At 45.3% G+C, this 22,142-nt stretch overlaps 1 protein-coding gene across 1 annotated transcript in view; it reads left to right on the top strand.

The window, feature by feature from the left end:
• The window catches only part of MUSK (muscle associated receptor tyrosine kinase), a 59,868-nt gene that overhangs the window by 22,488 nt on the left and 15,238 nt on the right, over positions 1–22,142 (top strand). Inside the window, exons 7-13 of the mRNA XM_083720080.1 lie at positions 1,229–1,388; positions 1,585–1,651; positions 11,175–11,438; positions 14,145–14,320; positions 16,296–16,319; positions 17,781–17,869; positions 18,208–18,367. Coding sequence (XP_083576206.1) covers positions 1,229–1,388; positions 1,585–1,651; positions 11,175–11,438; positions 14,145–14,320; positions 16,296–16,319; positions 17,781–17,869; positions 18,208–18,367 — 940 coding nt within the window. The remainder of the gene's footprint in view (positions 1–1,228; positions 1,389–1,584; positions 1,652–11,174; positions 11,439–14,144; positions 14,321–16,295; positions 16,320–17,780; positions 17,870–18,207; positions 18,368–22,142) is intronic.

Below are 22,142 nucleotides of genomic sequence, written 5' to 3'. Positions count from 1 at the left end.
TTGACACCGGCCCTTTGTCACCAGACCAACTTCTGGCTTGTTCCCAGTGTTTGTACAAGCATGCCTATTAATGTAGGAAATATGTGCTCCTAATGAAAGCGAACAAGTGGCTCTAAATGCTGGTGTGAATCAGGCAGGGTATAAAATATCAGCGTTAAATCACTGGCTCTTCAACACCTTCTCCTTTATTCGTTTCCTAGGCAAGAGAGCCACATTAATGTACTAATATTACAGGTTTAAATCATTGGTCCTAACCTCACAGTCCATGTCCCCCCTTTGCAAGCAGGTTGGTTATTTATAATTAAAAACAGTCGTAGTCTACCATGCTACATATGAAGGGACCATGAGAGTAATCTAGTCCGACCCCCAGCACTGCAGGAATCTTTTACGCAACACGGGACTCAAATCCACGACCTTGAGATTAAGAGTCTTGTGCCCTATTGACTTTTTAAGTTGCTTTTAATAATAATAATAATAATAATAATAATAATAATAATAATAATAATAATAATTTATTTATACCCTGCACATCTGGTTGGGTTTCCCTAGCCACTCTTGGCGGTCTTAAACAAAATATTAAAAATACAATAAAACATCAAACTTTAAAAACTTCCCTAAACAGGGTTGCCTTCAGATGTCTTCCAAAAATCAGATAGTTTTCTATTTCCTTGACATCTGGTGGGAGGGCGTTCCACAGTGTGGGTGCCACTACCGAGAAGGCCCTCTGCCTGGTTCCCTGTAACTTCACTTCACTGAGGGAACCACCAGAAGGCCCTCGGCGCTGGACCTCAGTGTCTGGGCTGAACGATGGGGGTGGAGACGCTCCTTCAGGTCTACTGGGCTGAGGCTGTTTAGGGCTTTAAAGGTCAGCACCAACACTTTGAATTGTGCTCGGAAATGCACCTGGAGCCAATGTAGGTCTTTCAGGACCTCAGAAGATGATCTCAGGGACTGCGTAGGTTCATATGGGAAGAGGCGGTCCTTGAGGTATTGTGGTCCTGAGCCATTTAAGACTTCATAGGTCAAAACCAGCAGTTTGAATTGGGCCCGGAAACTAATTGGTAGCCAGTGCAGTCGGACCAGAATCGGTGTAATATGCTGAAACCGTCCTGCTCTGGTGAGCAACCTGGCCGCTGAATTTTGCACCAGCTACACTTGTTTTGCTTCTATATTCTGATGACCTGCGGTTTTTACGCAATACATCTGAACCGTCGCTCATTTGTTTTAGGTCTCAGCAGGATCCATCGTCGAAACCGTCAAAGACCGAGTGATCGATTCCAGGTTGCAAGTCTACGTCACCCGGCCGGGTTTGTTCACCTGCATAGCAACGAATAAGCACAGCGAGACTTATGGCACAGCTAAAGCCGCAGCCACTATCAACGTATCAGGTATGCTTTTCGAGAAAGAGGCACTTGTGGGGGAATCAAATGTTCTTTAACTTCTGCCTGGGGTTTCGCTCGCACACAGAGAGAGACCTCATAGAAAGTTGAAGGGCTTGGCTTCCTTGTAATTTGCAGCAGGATAAATTTGATCTAGGAGTGCACCTCATTCCCGGCTGTTTCTTCCTATATTATTACACTTCAGAGGTTGGCACAGCTATAATTTCCGACATATTTGCTGCCGTCCTGGTTACGGTGTCCCAAGACACTCTGTAAACTCATCCAGGAGAAGGAAGTGAGGAAGCACTATATTAATATCACCTAACAGCCATGTGAAAATAGTTCAGGGAGGCATGAACATCTTGAGTATTACTTACATGAACCGGGGACAGGTTGGTCCCAAAGGAAAGTACAGTGGTACCTCAGGTTAAGTACTTAATTCATTCCGGAGGTCTGTTCTTAATCTGAAACTGTTCTTAACCTGAAGCACCACTTTAGCTAATGGGGCCTCCTCCTGCTGCCGCGCCACTGGAGCATGATTTCTGTTCTCATCCTGAAGCAAAGTTCTTAACCTGAGGTAATATTTCTGGGTTAGCGGAGGCTGTAACCTGAAGCCTATGTAACCTGAGGTACCACTGTATATGGAATACCAAAGTGTTCAGGAAAAATGTTGTGGTTTCCCTCCCCCCCCCCACTGTTTCCCATTCCGCTCACAATGTGTACAACACGACAAGGTGCAAAAATCACGCTGAGATTGATCTTGTGTGTGGTCTTCATTTATTTATTATTTTGTACTTCACACACACACGCACCCCTCCGCCCCCCCCCCGCAAATGCAACAATTCAAGTTAAGGCCGAATAAAATAATGAAATAAAACCAACATCAGAATGACCAGGCAGAGCTGCAGAGGACAGCAATGTGGGGGCAGAGAGGATATCCGCCTGACCAAAGGCCTGGCTAAAGAGGTGTGTCTTGACCAGTCCCTGAAAAGCATGCAGTGATGGTGCAAGACGCACCTCAGAGGGAAGGGCAGTCTACAACTTGGAGGGGCCACCACAGAGAAGGCTGCGCCTGCTCAAACCCACAGAGCGTGGCAGCGTCAATAGCTGGGCCTCCTCTGCTGACCCATGCAGCTCAGTGTAGGAGGGGGCGCCACTTCAGATAGTTTTCTGAACAGTGATAAAAGACGACGACTTGTATAGCTCCCCTAACTTCTGCTGGGAGGAGTGAGGCAGCAGTGCAAATGTATCGCCCTGACCTCCCTGCTGGTGAGCAACGGGAAGGTAGCATAGTGCCAGGGCCATCTTAAGCATATCCGGCGCCATGTTTCAAAGACCCCTCTGCCCGCCCCCCCCTTTCCCAGAATTGTCGACCTTTTCCTAAGCCTCTGCGGGTATCGCTCTCTTCCCGCAGAGGCCTGGGAGGCAAGCTGCACACCCGCCAGCCATATGGTTGACGGGCACAGCTGGCGGGCATGCAGGGAAAGGGGATGCCACCGGCAAAGCCACACAGCTCTCCCACTCGCTGGGGCGCCCCTGAGAGGCCAGCACCTGGCGCAACGCGCCACTAAGCCCAATAGGAAAGACGGCTCTGCATAGTGCCTTCACCGCCCATGGCAAGCTGCTTCTGCTCATGGCGGCTTTCTGTGAAGGCCAACCTTTTCGGTTGCAACCCTAGAGATGCTTACTTGGGAGTAAGTACTATCAAACTTAATGTAGAGTTACTTCTGAGTAGATGTGGCAAGAACCGGGCTGTTTAAAGCCTTGTTGATGTCCAGTACCACCCCTTATCTCGTTTGCTTTAAACCAGGCAAGGCTAATTATATCTGTATTCTCTGCCCCTTTCTCCCAAAACTGATGTGGAAGACAGTCAATCGGATCCCTTTGTGGATTTTCCAATTTGCTCAGCGGGCATCACACAAACTGTTGTGGAAGTGAACTGAAGGGGGAAATAGGCAAACAGAAAATGCTTTGGGAGGGTTTTCTGTTTTGCCCCTATGGGACTCCTCATCCAGCTAGATTCCTGTTTCGGAAGCTTGCTTCTGTGCCTCTGTGCCTGTAACCAAATCAAGAAAACAATTTCTCCAAAGGGCAGGGGCAAAACCAGGCTTCATTTCACCCAAGTGAAAGACCCAGTTTGACTCACATACAGTGCCAGATTTACGTATAAGCTAAACAAGCTATAGCTCAGGGCCCCACTCTCTTGGGGGGCCCAAAAAAATTTAAAGGGGAAAAAACTGGATGTACATTTCCAAAATATAAGATAAAAAGCAAATGAAATAAAACCTACAGACAGCAACCGTGTTTTGTGTTGTGTAGGCTCCTATGATATAAGTCAGACATAGGCAAACTCCAGCCCTACAGATGTTTGGGATTCCAATTCCCATCATCCATGACCACTGGTCCTGTTAGCTAGGGATGATGGGAATTGTAGTCCCAAACATCTGGAGGGCTGGAGTTTGCCTATGCCTGATGTAAGTCATGGGCCCCGCCTGCTAGCCCGCTCCCTAAATTATCACTGGTTTGCTCATTTCTATATATAGGGTGCCTACATTCTGCATGGACTGGTTGCAGGGCAACATGGGCAAATGGCTTGAGATAACTATTAGGTCCATAAATTACCATATAGCATATATTCAACACAAGAAACAGCAACAACTTGTTGCTGACAAAGGACAGCTGGACATATAATGGGCCCCATTACCTTCAGTAGCTGTGGGCCTCATCAAACCAAAATCCGGCCCTGCTCACATACAGTGCACATTTGTGTACACAGGCAGGAGCCTCAATGGTGCCCCTCTGAAGTCTTCACGCAGGGCATAAAAACTGGGCTAGCCCCCCTGCCCTCCCCCTCCCCAACCACTTGTCTCCTTGATCCTTGCCCATCCTGGCTTATAAAAGCTAGCCGGGAAGGACTGGGCGATGGGCTTCGTGGGGTGGTGAATGCTTCCCTCCGTGAGGGAGCCTTCCCAGACCCGCTGAAAGAGGCGGTTATTAAACCGCTTCTTAAAAAACCATCTTTAGATGCAGCCACGATGGCCAACTATCGCCCAGTCTCAAACCTTCCATTCTTGGGCAAGGTGATTGAGCAAGCGGTTGCCGAACAACTCCAGGCACGCCTGGAAGAAGCGGACCATTTGGATCCCTTCCAGTCGGGATTCAGGCCTCATCATGGGACTGAAACTGCCTTGGTCGCACTGGTTGATGATCTCCGGCGGGCTAGGGACAAAGGTGAGAGCTGTTTCCTAGTTCTGCTGGATCTCTCAGCGGCGTTTGATACCATCGACCATAACATCCTTCTGGACCGTCTTGAGGGGCTGGGAGCTGGGGGCACTGTCCTACAGTGGTTCCGCTCCTTCCTCCTGGGCCGTGTTCAGAAAGTGGTGGGGGGGGGATGAGTGTTCAGACCCCTGGGCTCTCACTTGTGGGGTGCCTCAGGGTTCTGTCCTCTCCCCCATGCTTTTCAACATTTACATGCAGCCGCTGGGAGAGATCATCAGGAGGTGGGTGTTCATCAGTATGCGGATGATACCCAGCTCTGCCTCTCTTTTAAATCAGAACCAGTGAAGACGGTGAAGGTCCTGTGTGAGTGTCTGGAGGCGGTTGGAGGATGGATGGCGGCTAACAGATTGAGGTTGAATCCTGACAAGACAGAAGTACTGTTTCTGGGGGACAGGAGGCGGGCAGGTGTGGAGGATTCCCTGGTCCTGAATGGGGTAACTGTGCCCCTGAAGGACCAGGTGTGCAGCCTCTGAGTCATTTTGGACTCACAGCTGTCCATGGAGGCACAGGTCAAATCTGTGTCCAGGGCAGCTGTTTACCAGCTCCATCTGGTACGTAGGCTGAGACCCTATCTGCCTGCGGACTGTCTCGCTAGAGTGGTGCATGCTCTGGTTATCTCCCGCTTGGACTACTGCAATGCGCTCTACGTGGGGCTACCTTTGAAGGTGACTCGGAAACTACAACTAATCCAGAATGCGGCAGCTAGACTGGTGACTGGGGGTGGCCACCGAGACCATATAACACTGGTCTTGAAAGACCTACATTGGCTCCCAGCACGTTTCCGAGCACAATTCAAAGTGTTGGTGCTGACCTTTAAAGCCCTAAACGGCCTCGGTCCAGTATACCTGAAGGAGCGTCTCCACCCCCATCATTCTGCCCGGACGCTGAGGTCCAGCGCTGAGGGCTTTCCGGCAGTTCCCTCATTGCGAGAAGCAAAGCTACAGGGAACCAGGCAGAGGGCCTTCTCAGTAGTGGCGCCCACTCTGTGGAACGCCCTTCCAGCAGATGTCAAAGCTATAAACAACTACCTGACATTCAGAAGACATCTTAAGGCAGCCCTGTTCAGGGAAGTTTTTAACGTGTGATATTTTACTGTATTTTTGGTTTCTATGGAAGCCGCCCAGAGTGGCTGGGGAGGCCCAGCCAGATGAGCGGGGTATAAATAATAAATTATTAATTATTATGGCACTATCCGAAGGTATTTTTTATTCTCTTCCCTCTCCTTAGAAACGTAAAAGAAAAACGCTACGGAGCTATTCCAAGCTTTATTTGTGTAAAGATGCAAATCTATTTTGCACTGCCCGTTTCACCTCTCTTTCTCTCTCTTTCCTCCTCTCCCTCCCTCCAACGCAACTGCTTCTTCGGATGGACCTCACTCTTGCGCTATTAGAATGGAGGTAAGGGTAACCTGGGGATGGATTTTGTGTGACAAAAGATTGTGTGACACGAACAGGGCACATGGAACCACCTGCCAAGCAGGTCACAGACCTTTTCCTGCTGGGGTAGAAATTAAGGATATCGGAACAGAGGAAGCTGCCTTACACAGAGTCAGACCTTTGGTTCCTCTAGCACATGGGTAGGCAAACTAAGGCCTGGGGGCCGGATCCGGCCCAACCGCCTTCTAAATCTGGCCTGCAGGTGGTCCAGGAATCAGTGTGTTTTTACATGAATAGAATGTGTGCTTTTATTTAAAATGCATTTCTGGGTTATTTGTGGGGCATAGGAATTCATTCATCCCCCCCCCCAATATAGTCTGGCCCCCAGTAAGGTCTGAGGGACAGTGGACCAGCCTCCTGCTGAAAAGGTTTGCTGACCCCTGCCACATCATTGGGTTCATTGACAGGCTCACCATGATTTCAGACAGGTTCTCCTCCTTGGATGATGCTAGGAGTGCTCTACCCATTAGATGGGAAATGTGCGGCTGCTCTTAAAAGCAACAGCCATAATCTCCTTCTCATCTCCCGTCTGAAATGCCTGATGTGAAACCATCCCATTGTGAGTTACCCCACTTAGGGGTGTAGCAAGGGGGATGCAGTAGGTGCGGCCTGCCCATAGCTGTCAATTTTTCCCTTTACTTGTGAGGAATCCTATTCGGAATAAGGAAATTTCCCCTTTAAAAAAAGGGAAACATTGACAGCTATGGACCCACTCCAGGTGTCCCCACTGAGGGGGGCTGACAAAATGGCGGGCGGCACAAACCGCTGGGCCTGAGCAGCGGACCCGAGCCAAGCGTCTTGGGTATCCGCAGGCTCCACTCTGTCTGTCCGCTGCCTCCCCACCTGCTGTAGGGCGTCTGAGGCCCTGTGGTCTGCCCCGTCCCAAGGGCACCACGCACCCTATCCCTGTGGGTGTCATGCGCCCCACATCGCCCCTCCCTAAGGGCACCACGTGTCCCATCCCTATGGGTGCTGTGTGCCCCACCCCACCCCTATGGGCGGTTCGCCCTGGCCCTGGGTGCGCCACCACAGATGCCAGAGAGGACCACTGACCCCACTCTTGCTAACAGCAGTCTGTGGAGTGAAGGGTTTTAGGGTGTGACGAATTATAGGAAGCAGCGTAAAGGTGAAATTCCCATCACCACTTGGCAAAGGGAGGAAACGAGAAGCTTGCAAAGTGGTAACAATGCCCAAGATTGTAAGTTACCGATTGGTATTCGCTCATTTGCAAACTCCTTCTAAGCCTCTTAAACCAACAGCGTTTGAAAGATGGAAGGGATTAGGCTCCCTTTGGTTTCGAGCTAATATGTTTTCATTGTTATAGCAACCCATTGCTGTTGTTGGAGAATACAAGTCAAGCCAGCGTCAAATGTATTAGTTTTTAGCCGTAAGCTATTTCAAAGCTCTGGGTAAAAGCAGAGGTAAGAATCAAAGTAAAACAAATACAGAATCCGACCAAAATAAAAATGAAAACACCAGCATTGCAAGACCTACTCTTGATACAGAGACCCAAAATGAAATGGCACCAGATTAATCAAACCATATGGATCTTGACAATATCTAAGCACATTTCAGTCACAGCCAGGGCAAAAGTTGTGGATTGTGTGCCTCTTTTCAGTGCAAAGATTGTATGGGATCTCCTAGCAAGGACTGTATGAAGAATTTGACTGGATCTAAAAAAAGGGAAACACATTTTTCAGTCTCAGGTTGATAATGTCAGAAAAGACTAAGACGCAACCTTAGTGTTGGCCAAAATAAACTAATTATGCATCTCTTACCTTTTTAAAAAAATCCAGTTTTGTAATTGCTGCCTTAAAACTGATAGAACAAAAGCAAATAATTCATGGAAAAGCCTTCAGGATGAATCATCTTTCTAATTTTCCGAAAGCATGTCATTTGTTTAACTGAACTTGATTGGATCTGTTCCATTAAACAAACATTTGAGAGCATGTCTTCAGGAATTTTCAGTTACATAGACCAACAAGTTGAAAAAACTATTAAGTATACACTTTGTTCTGCCTAAAATATGCCTACTTGAGGCCTTAAATAAAACTCAAGACATGCTGTTACAAATACTTAGGATAGTTGTAAAGATCTTATTCTGAAAAGATTCAAAGTTGATAGATCCATGTCGTTTTACCAGCACACTATTCTTGTTGGCATTTAAAATTTAGGTGACATATTGTTACAATGATACAATGATTTTTTATATTATTATTAAGCCACACTTCTATAACAGAACAAGGAACTACAGTGTAAAAGGAATGTTCAAAACCAGGCAGAGACATCAGTAAAATTAATTCAATGAATGCAAGCGCTGCATTTGTGTGCATGTATCATTCATGAAAAGGGACTGAGCTACACACAGGAGAAACATTAATCTTGGCTCGTCTGCTATGTCCACGGGGACATTGCACTGCTATCAGGTTACTGCCGTGATGAATCACTTCCTTTTCTGCAAACACGAGCAAAAATTTTTAATCCAACCCTGATCGTATCCCAGAAGAAATGGAGTCAGGGGAGAAAGTTGCAACCTTGGTATGGAATGCTGAAAAAGAGAGAGGGAGAAAAAGAAATCTGTCCCTACAGATGGAAAGCATATTGAGTGTTGGGGAAACCTTGAGTCATCTTGTCAATGGCAGGCAGCTCACATGCTTCAAGCAAATAAGTTGGTGATGGAAGTCAGCCGAGGAAAGGAAATATTTTAACAGAGGTGCAGATAGCTCCCTTGGCATTTCCTAATATTTGGGACTGATATAAACTGAACTCTGTGACCCTTGTGTAATGATGATGATGATGATGATGATAATAATAATAATAATAATAATAATAATAATAATAATAATTTATTTATACCCTGCCCACTCTGGTCAGCATCCAACAAATATTAAAATACAGTAATGCATCAAACATTAAAAGCTTCGCTAAACTGGGCTGCCTTCAAATCTCTTCTAAAAGTCTGGTACAGTGGTACCTCGGGTTAAGAACTTAATTCGTTCTGGAGGTCCGTTCTTAACCTGAAACTGTTCTTAACCTGAAGTACCACTTTAGCTAATGGTGCCTCCCACTGCCGCCGCACTGCCGGAGCACGATTTCTTCTCTCATCCTGAAGCAAAGTTTTTAACCCGAGGTACTATCTCTGGCTTAACAGAGTCTGTAGCCTGAAGCATCTGTAACCCGAGGTACCACTGTAGATGTTTTTCACTTTGACATCTGGTGGGAGGGCATTCCACAGGGCGGGCGCCACCACCGAGAAGGCCCTCTGCCTGGTTCCCTGTAACTTGGCTTCTCGCAGTGAGGGAAGCGCCAGAAGGCCCTCAGCACTGGACCTCAGTGTCTGGGCAGAATGATTGGGGTCAAGACAGAATGAACAGCAATCATGCTTCTAGTTAGGTATGATCCTCCTGGCTTTTCTTTCATGTTGAGTTGGCGAGGCAATGAAGAGACCCATCTTTATATTTCCATCTTCAACACTCCCTTGCTCTATAACCAGTTAGGCTTCAGAATGCCTTTTCTCTTCCTCTTTGCCTTAGAAACAGCCTCTCCCATTAGCCTTCACACATACAAGTAACATGCAGAGAATGGAAGGGGCTTACCTGTGCTGGCCCCGCCCACTCCCAAAATCACTGTCCTTGCTGGCTTCACCATCAGCAATAAAATAAAATAAAATGTTCTGAAGATAGAGGTAAAAACGTAACCATAGAAAATACATTTTTTGGGGGGGTTACATCAATAATCAAATAATAGATCTTATTCTAATTGCCCCTGCTAAAAACTTTGCAGTTTTTGCTGTCACCTGATCATCTTGATCTGCCAAGAGAAAGGACACCGTAACAGTGGTTGAGCAACCCAGCATGGACCACAGTAGAGGGGTAATAGCCTCACTCCTCAAATCTTTATAAAGACTGCAAGCCAGAAGGACATTAGCCACAGACTCAGTACTGCCAGCTCCACAGGGACATAACCGTTTTTCCAGTGGAATTTTTTGAAATTCCCTCAAGTACAGCCGAAGGCAGAATATTCAATCTTGCGAAAGTGAAAACGCGTCTGTATTTTGGAATTGTTAAATTTTGCAAATAGGGTGCCAAAGTGTCAAAATGACTAGGTGGAAAATAATCATACCATGGACAAAATTTCCTTATTGTGGCCAGATTATTCTGTCACTCGATATCATAGACATGGGCTCTGTCTGGTTAAATTATTTGCTTTACGGAAGCCCAGTGTTAATAACTGTTGCGGTGATAAACCAGAAAAGTAAAGCTTTCGGCTGACAATTTTAGTCCAAATGCTCTCATGACAATCTTGCAGTACTAAGGGTGGTAGGCCAGTGGGGTTTAAATTTAGGCAAAGCCAATAATTAAATGTCCTACGCCAAGTCTGTAATTCAACAGAGGTGAGATTAGTCTCCAAGTGCAAGAAAGCATTTGGAATGGAAGAGAAGCATCTGGATGGAACAGGAAAAAATTGCCTTAGGAACTTAGACTAAACCCATGAGACCAGGATTTAATTTCCTTCCTCAGGGCCTGTAAGACAGAGCTATTCTGCCTGGCTTTCAATTTGGACTTAGCCTGATCTTTTATTCCCCTTCCTTCCCTCCCCTCCCCTTTTTATGAAGATTACCTACTCTGGGATCCCACAGCTAATTCTCGCCTGGTCTCCTCGCTGGCCCAAATAGGACTAATTTAGCCAGCTAGCCCTGGTGATCATCTAATGTTTATTGGATGGATTTCCCCCCAATTGATTTTTGAGTTCTGAATTTATTGTTATTCACGTTTTATACTGTATTTTGTTGTTGTTGCATCAATTAAGTGTTATAAAGTTGTTGTTAGCCGCCCTGGGCCCGGTTTTCTGAACTGGGAAGGGTGGGGTATAATATAAAAAAAATTATTATTTATTATTAAATAGCTTCTGTAGATCCAAAGTGAGTGCCTGTCCAGATCTGAGCCCCATATAATAACTGTTCTAGGGGTTTAGCTTTAAACACTTCAAGTGCTGATGCTATAGTCTGCAGATTTGTCTGCACGATTTGTCAACACTCAGAAATCCCCCCCATGTGTGTTTTTCTCTTCCCCATCAGACTCTACAAGGGTGATACAGGCTACTGCAGCACATACAGAGGAGAGGTGTGTAGCTCTCTGTTGGCCAAGGACGCCTTTGTTTTCTTCAACGCCTCCTATGGAGACCCAGAGGAGACCCAAGAACTGCTTGTCCGCACAGCGTGGGCTGAGTTGAAAACAGTGAGTCCCTTTTGCCGCCCAGCCGCTGAGTCCCTGCTGTGTCATTACATCTTCCAGGAATGCAATCCCTCCAGAATCGGAGCTGCTCCAACACCTGTTTGCAGGTAACACAAGTGAGCAAAGCAAACAAACCTGATCCTCATCCCGCCCCCCACAATTTCACCACATCCTGCAGGAAAGGGTAGGGTACGCATGGAGAAATACAAAGAAAAATGTCGTATTTTGGGAATTACATTCCAAATTATATTTTGGAATTCCAATTATATTTTTCCCCAATGCGAGTTGGGGAAAAATTTTCCCCTCAAATGTGAGTTGCTTTGAAATCAGATTATTTATTAATTGGCTATTGGCGTTGACTGCTGTGTATAAATATTGCTATGATTGTGCCTAAGTAGATGTGGAACAGGAAGTTAAGTTTTAATCATTAGTACTATCCATTATTGGAGACAAATTGCAGTTGTTGTATGCTAGACATTCCTGAGCATTTGGCAAGGCTTGGCTTGGTGTCTGTTTCATTCCCACCACCCACCACCCCTGACTGGAATGCTGCAAGTATCCTCAGCTAATTAGGGGATCAGGCCCAACGAACCGCATTGGCTTGGGTTACTTTGGTCATTATTCCAGTTCAAATGCACATTTCGTGACTGCATTTATGATGGCATTGATCCAAAGTGTCGTTTCAGGTGTGCTCAAAAGGTCGAATCTGCTCTGTGGCATTTCTAGCTACTTTCCTCTGGGCCTCCCCGTGCACAACTGCTGTCATGTCATATCACAGACCGCTTTTGCCAGTCCCCAGGGGTTCCCAAAGTTATTTGCTATTCAGGAACCATCCCGAAGCGAGAGCCTTGCTGGGCGTGCCGTACTTGGAACCAATCAGAGAGCACCTTGGATCCCAGCCAGCAAAGCCTTTCATCCAATGAATATATGCGTTGACTCATAGGTCATTCTGAAAACGTTAAGCCTTCCCAAATCCATCCTAAAGCAGGGCTTTCTCCCCAGAGGCTTGCATGGGGCTGACCAGCCACTTCTACCACCACCTGTTACTTTGAGTGAGAGGTGTGGCTTTGTGTTTTGTTTATAAGAGCATTTATCGGGTCATTTTTAGATGTGACCTCCAATAAATAAATAAACAGTCCTGTGCAATTCATTCTTTCCATCTGACTCTGATTTCCCCAAATAAAATGGGCAACCAGCAAGCCCATGTTTTCATAGGAAAGCAATGAAACCTGCCAGTGCTCCTTGCTATCGATGGAATACAACCTATATTCTTTCGTCGTTGTTAGTCAATGATTGGTGCATAGCTATTGCCTGGTAGGGAGCTAGTCGCTAGCATGTAGTGAGGAACCAGAAGCTGTTCTCTTGGATGAACTTCCTGAGTCATAACAGGGCTTGTACCTGACTGTTTGCTATAAAGTGGGGATGGGATGGGTTGGGAGAGCGGGGGAGGAGGGAGTAAGTTGAGTAAATCGAGATATGGACTCTTCCATACTGTTCCATAGCGACTACCCATGGAAGCCTGGTTCACTTGCTACTTTCAACCATGGCTAACATCTAGCCATGGTTGGCTTCCGGTTCCTGTCTGCCTTAATGGAGGCACCTCCCACTACAGTGGGAGATCATTGGCAAAGAAAAAACAAGGATGATTAAGGGTAATAATCCTTGCAAATTCCCCCCAGGGACAGGGGGGATGGGCGGTTCGTCTCAGTACCTGGCTCTCGCTCTGGCATGGCATGGAATGCGAGAGGCAGGGAGGCGCTGAGTGCAAAAGCATTTCACCTGCTGATAACCCCCCAACTCTGTCATTAAGAAGCAGAGGTTCTTCTGTTAATTAGAGATTAATTTAGCCATGGTTTAACATGAAGGATGCTGGTGCATTCAGCTGAAAAATCCCTGCTTCATTCCTTCACTGACCCAAACCTGGGTTGGCGGTTTGTGGCTTTCCAAACAAAATCGTGAGTAATAGCCAAGGATTGTTGTAGCCTAATGCTCATGGTTTGTTGCTTGAAATAAACCCGAAAGCTGGGTTTGGACCAAGTGACATGCCAATGCTTCTGGTTTGCTGCTCCCAGTTCATCAGGACCAAGAACAAAGAGGGGACTTTTGAGCAGTGCTCACCAACCCTGCTCATTCTCATTTATAATTTCTCATGTCAACATGCTAGAGACTGTTCTGGAAACCAGATGGTCTCAACCAAAGCCACACTGTCTCTCCCACTCCCTCTGCTTTAGCCAAATACTTTCTCAGGGACTGTCTAAACGGGGTTTGTTTTTGAACTTTTTTAAAAAAAATGTCAAACCAGAATTTCAGGGAAAACACCATTGTGTTCTGTGCTACTGCCATGCTTTATCCTGAGAACGGGATTTTAATTTCTTTAAAAAAGAAAGTCCTATGTGAATATGCTTGCAAAATCACAGGACAAAACCTGTTAAACTTACTTGGGAAGTCTTTCCTTAAAGAGAAAGAAGCGCAGAAAACCAAGGAAATATTCAAACTATATTCTTGTCTGATCTGTGGAGAGGGCCTGGTGGCGTCAAATGCTTCTGGTAACATTTCAATGACACATAGAGTACCCCAAATGCATCACATGCCAGAAGCAACTTCCATTGAAATCAATGGTAAAAGAGTAGGGCAATGGCAGTGTCTGGCCAGATACTTAGCTAGCATTAAAAAAATCAGAATCAATGTAATCTGTACTGATTTACGCCACATGACGACTTTCTTGTATGCGGCTGGCTGTCCATAGTTAGGGTAATATTGTCGCCGTCACATCATTGACTGTGCATTCTGCTGTTGTTTGTGAAACACTCTAGAGAGCACTGCCTTGCTGTAAAGGATCTCTACTGCTTTAAAGAATGGCTTTCGATGGAAGAAAATGCCCGCAAAGGAATCTATAAGCCTGGATTGATGTTGCTTACCCTTCCCAAGTGCAACAGTCTCCCCAGCATACAGCAGGACCCCAATACTTGCACGAGGATCCCACAATTTGGTAAGCAGTTCAATAAGTAGCCCGTTGTCTCAACAAATTTATATTTTATATTTATATTATATTATATATTATATTATATTATATATTTCCCCCCCTGAAGTTTTTTTTAAGTTTTCCGAAATTTCACACAAACATTTCAATACATAATAAAAACTTCTTTTTTACTTCCCACCCCCTTTCTCATCGTGTTTTAATAGATGTCTCCTGTCTATTAAACCTTAACAAAACTATTATCATCTTCAATCCCTTCTGTTGCTCATAGTTCAAATCCTGCTTACTTGTTCATCATATAATAATATTTCTTTAAATAATCCAAAAAGGGTTTCCATTTCACAAAACCTTCGCCATTAGGTTCTCTTATTTTAGCGGCTAACTTTGCCAGTTCTGCATAATCCTTTGACTTGCTTGTCCAGTCTTCTTTAGTGGGTATTTCTGCTTCTTTCCATTTTTGTGCTTAGAGATTCCTACCTGCACGTAAACAACTTAATCACCTTTTGGGGGAATTCTGTCCCTATAATCCCTAAAAGAAAAGCTTCAGGGTTGTTGTTGTTTACTTCATCATATATAATCTCCTGCAATGCCCTTGTTTTCTTACAAGTCCACCACATAGGAAAATAGGATCCATCTATCTGGATGACAAAGGAGATGGTGTTGGACTTACGGAGGAAGAGAGGGGAACTAGCCCTGTCAGGGGGAGTTGTGTGGAAAGAGTGTCTTCCTTTAAATTCCTGGGAGTTTACCTTAGTGAAGACCTTACTTGGAGAAACAATATAACTCAGGTGGTTAGGAAGGCCCAACAGAGACTCCATTTCCTCAGGGTCTTGTGAAAGAACTACGTTAAACAACAATTGATGACCTTCTTCTACTGGTCTACAATAGAAAGTGTCCTCTCATATTGTATCACAGTGTGTTATGCTGGCCTGACAGCCATGGACTGAAAGTCTTTACAGAGGGTGGCGAATGCAGCAGATGATATCATGGGCTGTCCCTTGAGTCCGCTAGATGGCATCGCAAGGGATCGTTGCCTTAGGAGAGCAAGAAAAATTCTCAGGGATGATTCACACCCCGACCAGCACCTCTTTAATTTTCTACCCTTGGGCAGGAGATATAGAAGTATAATCAGTCATCCCAACAGGCTAAAAAACAGTTACTCTCCATGGGCTGTTAGGCTGCTGAACGGAAAATAATATAGTGCAACTGACTTTCAGGGTTGGTGTGTTTTGGACAAGCACACAGAGTGCAATGAGATTGAGTGTTTTTTGGGTGGGGAGGCTTGATTAATTTCATTGTACACAGGTTGTACATTGACAATAAAGGTATTATTATTATTATTATTATTATTATTATTATTATACTTCCAGCAGTTATTAGGAACCTCCTTATACATTTTAGCTAATTTATTGGGTGTTCGTGGGGTGTAAACTTTAAACTGAAGCCAAATGCTGCAACCCCTCTAGAGTTGCTATCTTAGCTATCATCCTGGAGAGTTTGCCTTGCCTTCCTTCCCAGTTTGCTTTGGGAAGCAAGACTCTACTTTTCCTCCAGAGCAGGCAGGAAGCGTAGGAGTGTCAGAATCTCAATGCCTTTAAAAGCATTGCTTGCTAACTCTTCTGGGCCAGGAACCTGTCAAAACTAGCTCTGCTCAACCGTCCTATGAAATAACCTAAATTTCAGCATGTAGCATGTGAACATGTTTGAACCACCTTTAATCTAGGGGCTCCGTGACCTTTAGCAACAGCTTGACACACGGAAATCAGAAAATTTTCATGACATGGAAATGTACATCAGACTTTGCAAATGTCTTCAGCATTAGCTGAAGGCACAGCTGTAGCAAGTGGCTGAAAACTGCTGAAATTGGCAACCCTCTAATCAGAGCATGGGGGGGAGGGACAGCGCTAACACCACCAGACAGCGACATTTCAAAAATCTTTCTGATACAAATTGATGACATCTTTGTGTCTTTTTCCTTCCTCAGAGCTTAAAAAGGAGGATATAACAAGTGAGTGGCTCTCTTCGGAATCTGCACTTTACCGGAAATGTTTTGTGGTTGTTGCTGTTCTTTTAATTTATCAGATTTTCTGCGGTAACAGTAAATCGGGATGAAACAGGACAATAACAGGGGAATGGCGTTTTGATGATGACGTGGTACAAAAAAAATGCAAGCCTCGACAGTGCCAAGCACTTTATAAGCTGCTTTGTGGAAGCACCCAACGTTGCACTAATATAATAAGAATTATTATATAGCCTGGTGTTTTGTTATATTCACATTTATTAAATTTGTGTACTCCCCTATACCCACAGATCACATATGACTGTAGGGCATTAAATTTGATTCCATGCCAGCAGTCATGTTTCTGTGCTATATTTTTGGATGCAGTTGAAGCCTTAAAGGGTGATAAGAAGGCTGTTGAAATGGGTATCACGGCATTTAGAGTGGGCAGGGGAACAGAACATAAGCAGAGCTTTGCTGGATCAGGCCAAAGGTTCATGTAGACCATCTTCTCACAGTGGCCAACCTTGTGCCTGTAGGAACCCTGCGAGCAGGAGCTGAATACTAAAGCACTCACCTTTACCAGACTCATGCTGACATTTCCCGACTCGGCTACTCCTAAAAAGCGCCTGAAATATAGGGCCCTCTTACAGGGCTGTGGGTTAAACCACAGAGCCTAGGACTTGCCGATCAGAAGGTCAGCGGTTTGAATCCCCACGATGGGGTGAGCTCCCGTTGCACAGTCCCTGCTCCTGCCAAACTAGCAGTTCGAAAGCACGTCAAAGTGCAAGTAGATAAGTAGGTACGGTGTTTCCGTGCACTGATCTGGTTCACCAGAAGTGGCTTAGTCATGCTGGCTACATGACCCGGAAGCTGTACGCCGGCTCCCTTGGCCAATAAAGCGAGATGAGTGCCGCAACCCCACAGGACTATAATATTGAGTTGAGACGAGTTTTTAAAGACACAGAACGAAAACAACTACTGCCAAATTTGTCGTATTGCCGGACTGACCCCAGGCAATCAATGTCCTCTTTGTCAGAGGGCCCTTGCCCTAGGCCCGTGGTTCATTCGGCAGGGCTGGTAAGGATGGATATACGCGGTGCACCCAGCCATAACACTCCCTTGGAGTGGAAAACCTTAGAGCAAAAAGGCCAGCTACATAAAGAATGCCAGCCCAATCTAGATAAGTCAAAGACAGGACACTCCAGTAGCCCCTTGGTTGATCTCGAAATTCACCCTCCATTACCCCGACTGGAACCCTATCAGCCATCGCCAAGTGACGCTCCTCCCAAGGGAAATGTGACACCCCTTTACCTGTGATTTCCAGTGACTGGTAAAAGGACATTCTAAGAGGTTCAGCCCAGTTGTTGTCCATCAGGAGGGCATTGAGATAGGGGCATGGCTTTCTGTTCAGCCCAGTGGGATGTGGCACCTTGCTTTACGATTCCGTTTTCCTCTGTTTCTCTTCAGCAACTTGTTACAAAGGCAATGGGTTAACCTATGAGGGTCCTGTCAATGTCACAACCTCTGGGATTCCCTGTCAGAAGTGGAATGAACAGGTAAGAAGGTTTATTTGAAGCTGGAGGGCAGTGATGGTTTAAAGCAGACAAAGCAGGGATTTGTCCAGTTGGAACTCACCAGAACTCATCAGTTCTGGCATCTGTCAAGTGGACGCCATTATAAGAGAACAAGGAAGGCATTCATGGTGAGTTCTGGCACCTCTTTTTCTAGAAAAACAGCACTGACTTGAGGTATACCTGGGAGCCAGTGGTACAAATCACTTCCATGGAAGCAGGTCCCATCACCAACCAGTCCGTCAGACGTTTGATTATTGTTTTTCAAGAGGCCAACAGAATTTAACTCACTCTGAAAAAGTATTCGTTTTCATTGTCACCAGGTACCCCATTCACACCGTAAAACCCTGATGGCTTTCCCAGAGCTGTCCAATGCAGAAAACTATTGCCGCAATCCAGGGGGTGAAAATGCACGGCCCTGGTGTTACACGAGGGACTCATCTGTGAAATGGGAATACTGCAACGTGCCTCATTGTGGAGATGGTGAGAAACCATAATGTACAGTTTATAGCAAAAGGTGCTGCTTGGGTGTTGATCTTATTACGCGTTGGCTCTAGTCCGGTTGTTTTCATTTCATTTTATTTATTGAAATGCATTTCTGGACCGCTTAATGTTAAGAAATCTTTAAACCGTTAGCCCCGGAAGTTGCAGATGTGTTGCTTCAGAATGTTTAGCGCTGCATTTTTTATTTATTTTTTACAATATGTGGTGCGTCCAGTTTTAGCTGGCTTGTTTTGAATCAATAAATTGTGCTGAGAGATGTGGCAGGCATGCCGTAGATCTGAGCTGCGTAGCGCTATTGATAGCTTTGAGCCAGTCTGCCAGATATCGGAATGCAGAACCACAAATCTATCTCCCCGTCTATTTCTGATGTTGAGGCTGTCAGCACCGTTACTCATGTCACCAAAATTGCACCACCTGCATGCACACACTGGAGGCCTCAGCAGGCTTAGGGGAACTCCAGAGTTTGCAGAAGTACAGAAAATCTATAAGAGGGCAAATACCTAAGTGGGGGAGAACCCCCAAAACAGCTCAGTGAGCATTCAATGTGCTCAGTGACCATGGAATGTTGACTGACTCAGTGACCCTCGTGGTCTCTTCCAACTCTACAATTTTATGATTCTATGACAGCTGCAGCTGGAAAACTGATGGGTTTTAGTTTTGTTTTTTTAAGAATGGAATGGTGTGTAGTTTCTGGGACCCTGAACATTAACATTTACACACTGCAACATTTCAGTTTGCAAGAAAAGATACCGTAAAGGACAAACTGCTCAAGATTTAGAAAGATTATAGGGTTTAGCAGATTATAGTCACATATTTATTACATTTCTAGCCTTCTTGCAAACTCACGATTCCATATATATATATATATATATATCCCTAATCAGAAACGAACTACACAAGAAAAGATACCTACTAGACCAAACCAACAAAGATCTACTCACTCTTCACCTCAAACTCTGTAACAAAATCCACCCTGCACTCTGGGACAAATGCAAACAACTAGCCGTCTGGAGAGCTGAAACGGAGACCTCACATAAGACAGACACACACACCAACAAACTCCACAAACTAGAGAAACGCCAGAAGCCCGGCCACCCTCCACAGCAACCCATGAAACAAACAGTACATAACATATCAGACAGGATCCTCACCACAACTGAAACCAAAGTACTCTCCAAAGGTTTCAACTTTGCAGTCGCCCCGAGACGCATCCCCACGGAAAACATCATATGCGGAGTCGAAGCTAGCCTAACCAAATTCAACCCAGATGAAGCCAATAAAATCAGACTTGAAGTCACCAACATCCTCTGCTCCAGCAAACCACCCAGAAGCAATTTACACAAAGAAGAACAGAAAGCACTCACCAACCTGAGGAAAGACAACAACATAATCATTCTCCCAGCAGACAAAGGTAATGCCACAGTGGTGATGAACACATCGGACTACCAAGCAAAACTATCAAAGCTACTCCAAGATCCTGCCTACAAACCTATAAAAACAGATCCCACCACCTATCTGGAAAAAACCACCAAATCCAAAATAAAAGCCTCTCCTATCAGTGAAGAAATCCAGCTAAGAATCATCCCCAGAGAAAAATCATCCAGATGCCCCAAACTCTACGGCCTCCCCAAGATACACAAAGAAGGAACACCACTCAGACCAATAGTCAGCTCCATAGGCTCACCTCTACAAAATCTCGCTAAATTTCTCGCCAAGCAACTTCAGCCCTATGCAGAATCCATCTCTTCACACGTACCAAACTCCTTCCAGTTCATAGAAACAATAAAGAAGCAAAACCTACATCCTAATGACCTACTTGTGAGCTTCGATGTTGTATCTCTCTTCACACAAGTGCCCATTAATGAAGCCTTGACAGCTATTCAAAACAAATACAATCCCCCCGAATACATCTTGGACCTGACCAACCACTGCCTAACCAACACGTACTTCATCCACAATGGACAAAGATACAAACAGATAGAAGGAGCACCTATGGGATCACCCCTCTCACCGGTCATCGCAAACCTGTACATGGAACACTTTGAAACCAATGCTTTAGACAAGTCAGAACACAAACCCAAACTTTGGCTCAGATATGTTGACGACACCTTTGTAATTTGGCCACACGGGAAGGAAAAACTGGATAGCTTCCTCACACATCTCAACAACTTACACCCCAAAATACAATTCACTATGGAAATAGAAGCCAACAACCAACTTCCCTTCCTTGACGTCCTAATCTACAAAAAACCTGATGGCTCCCTAGGACACACTATCTACCAGAAAAAAACACACACCAACCGCTACTTACATGCACAATCACACCACCACCCTGCACAAATAAACTCCGTAGCCAAGACTCTCATCTCCAGAACCAAACGCCTGGCTGACAAAGACCACTTGACAACTGAGTTACAGAATCTCTCAAATGTGTTAATTGCCAATGGATACCAGCAAAACAGGATTACGAAGCTAATCCAAAAGGAAACACCCCCCAAAAACCAAGACACAGAAGAAAACAATGGCATGGCCCTCCTTCCTTATATCAAGGGCACTACAGATAAAATTAGCAAAATCCTCCATAAACACAATATCAAAACAGCCTTTTGCACCAACCAAAAAATAGCCAATATCCTCAGAAACCCCAAGGATAAAATCCAGTTGGAAAACCAAGGGATCTATGAAATACCCTGCAAAGTCTGCCCAGCCACGTACATTGGACAAACAAACAGACGAATAAATGCACGTATCGCAGAACACAAGAATGCCGTCAAAAAAGAAGAAAAAACTTCCTCTCTTTTCCAACACATGAAAGAAACAGGACACGAAATTAATTTTGCAGATTCCAAATTGCTCTTTAACACGGAACATCACCACAAGAGAATAATCATGGAAGCCATCGAGATAGAGAAACACCCTCACAACATGAACAAGCGTGACGACACATCCCGCTTGCCAGACATCTGGAAATTAGCCCTCCCCACAAAAACTGACACCAGATCCAGAGGCACACAGAACGCCAACACCAATCAACCACACCAGACCCAAACCCAGACCCTCTCCACAGATGAATTACTGACACCATCCAGTAGCCAATCCATGGTGGCACCTCCGGATGCTGCAGCCCCTGCAATCCCTACACAGATCTGGCTGACACAAGCCACAAAACCACAGCTCGCCACTATACACGAAGCCAAGCCAAAGCACAACTAAGTGCAATACAGCCATCTTCTCAGGAAAACTCTTCACAAAGTTCAAGAGGTCAAGACACAAAGACTTTAGCAACTAATCCACACCTAATGACCCACCTAAGTGGTACTCAGGATATCACTCAAGAAATCACTCAAGGTATCTCTCAAGTAATTAAGGAACAAAAGAAGAAAAGGCACACTAGCCTGGGAACATATATATATATGCAGGTTTTGGTGTCCTCGGGTGTCTTCCCGTGTAAAAGTTGGGGTGTCTAGGCGACGTTTCGACGAGGTCTCACTCGTCATCTTCAGGCTGGTGCTTTCGGCTTCTTGTTACTGGAACAGAGCGGGATCTCAATGTTTGAGTTCCTATAAATACTGTAGAGGGGGTGTGGTGTCTAGCCTCCAATGTTCTGGGCAGAGAGGAAGTTCCCAGGCTAGTGTGCCTTTTCTTCTTTTGTTCCTTAATTACTTGAGAGATACCTTGAGTGATTTCTTGAGTGATATCCTGAGTACCACTTAGGTGGGTCATTAGGTGTGGATTAGTTGCTAAAGTCTTTGTG

This window comes from Podarcis gaigeae (assembly GCF_964106915.1).
Source record: "Podarcis gaigeae genome assembly, chromosome: 17".
Taxonomy (NCBI): domain Eukaryota; kingdom Metazoa; phylum Chordata; class Lepidosauria; order Squamata; family Lacertidae; genus Podarcis; species Podarcis gaigeae.
This window is presented reverse-complemented; position numbering and strand designations above follow the sequence as displayed.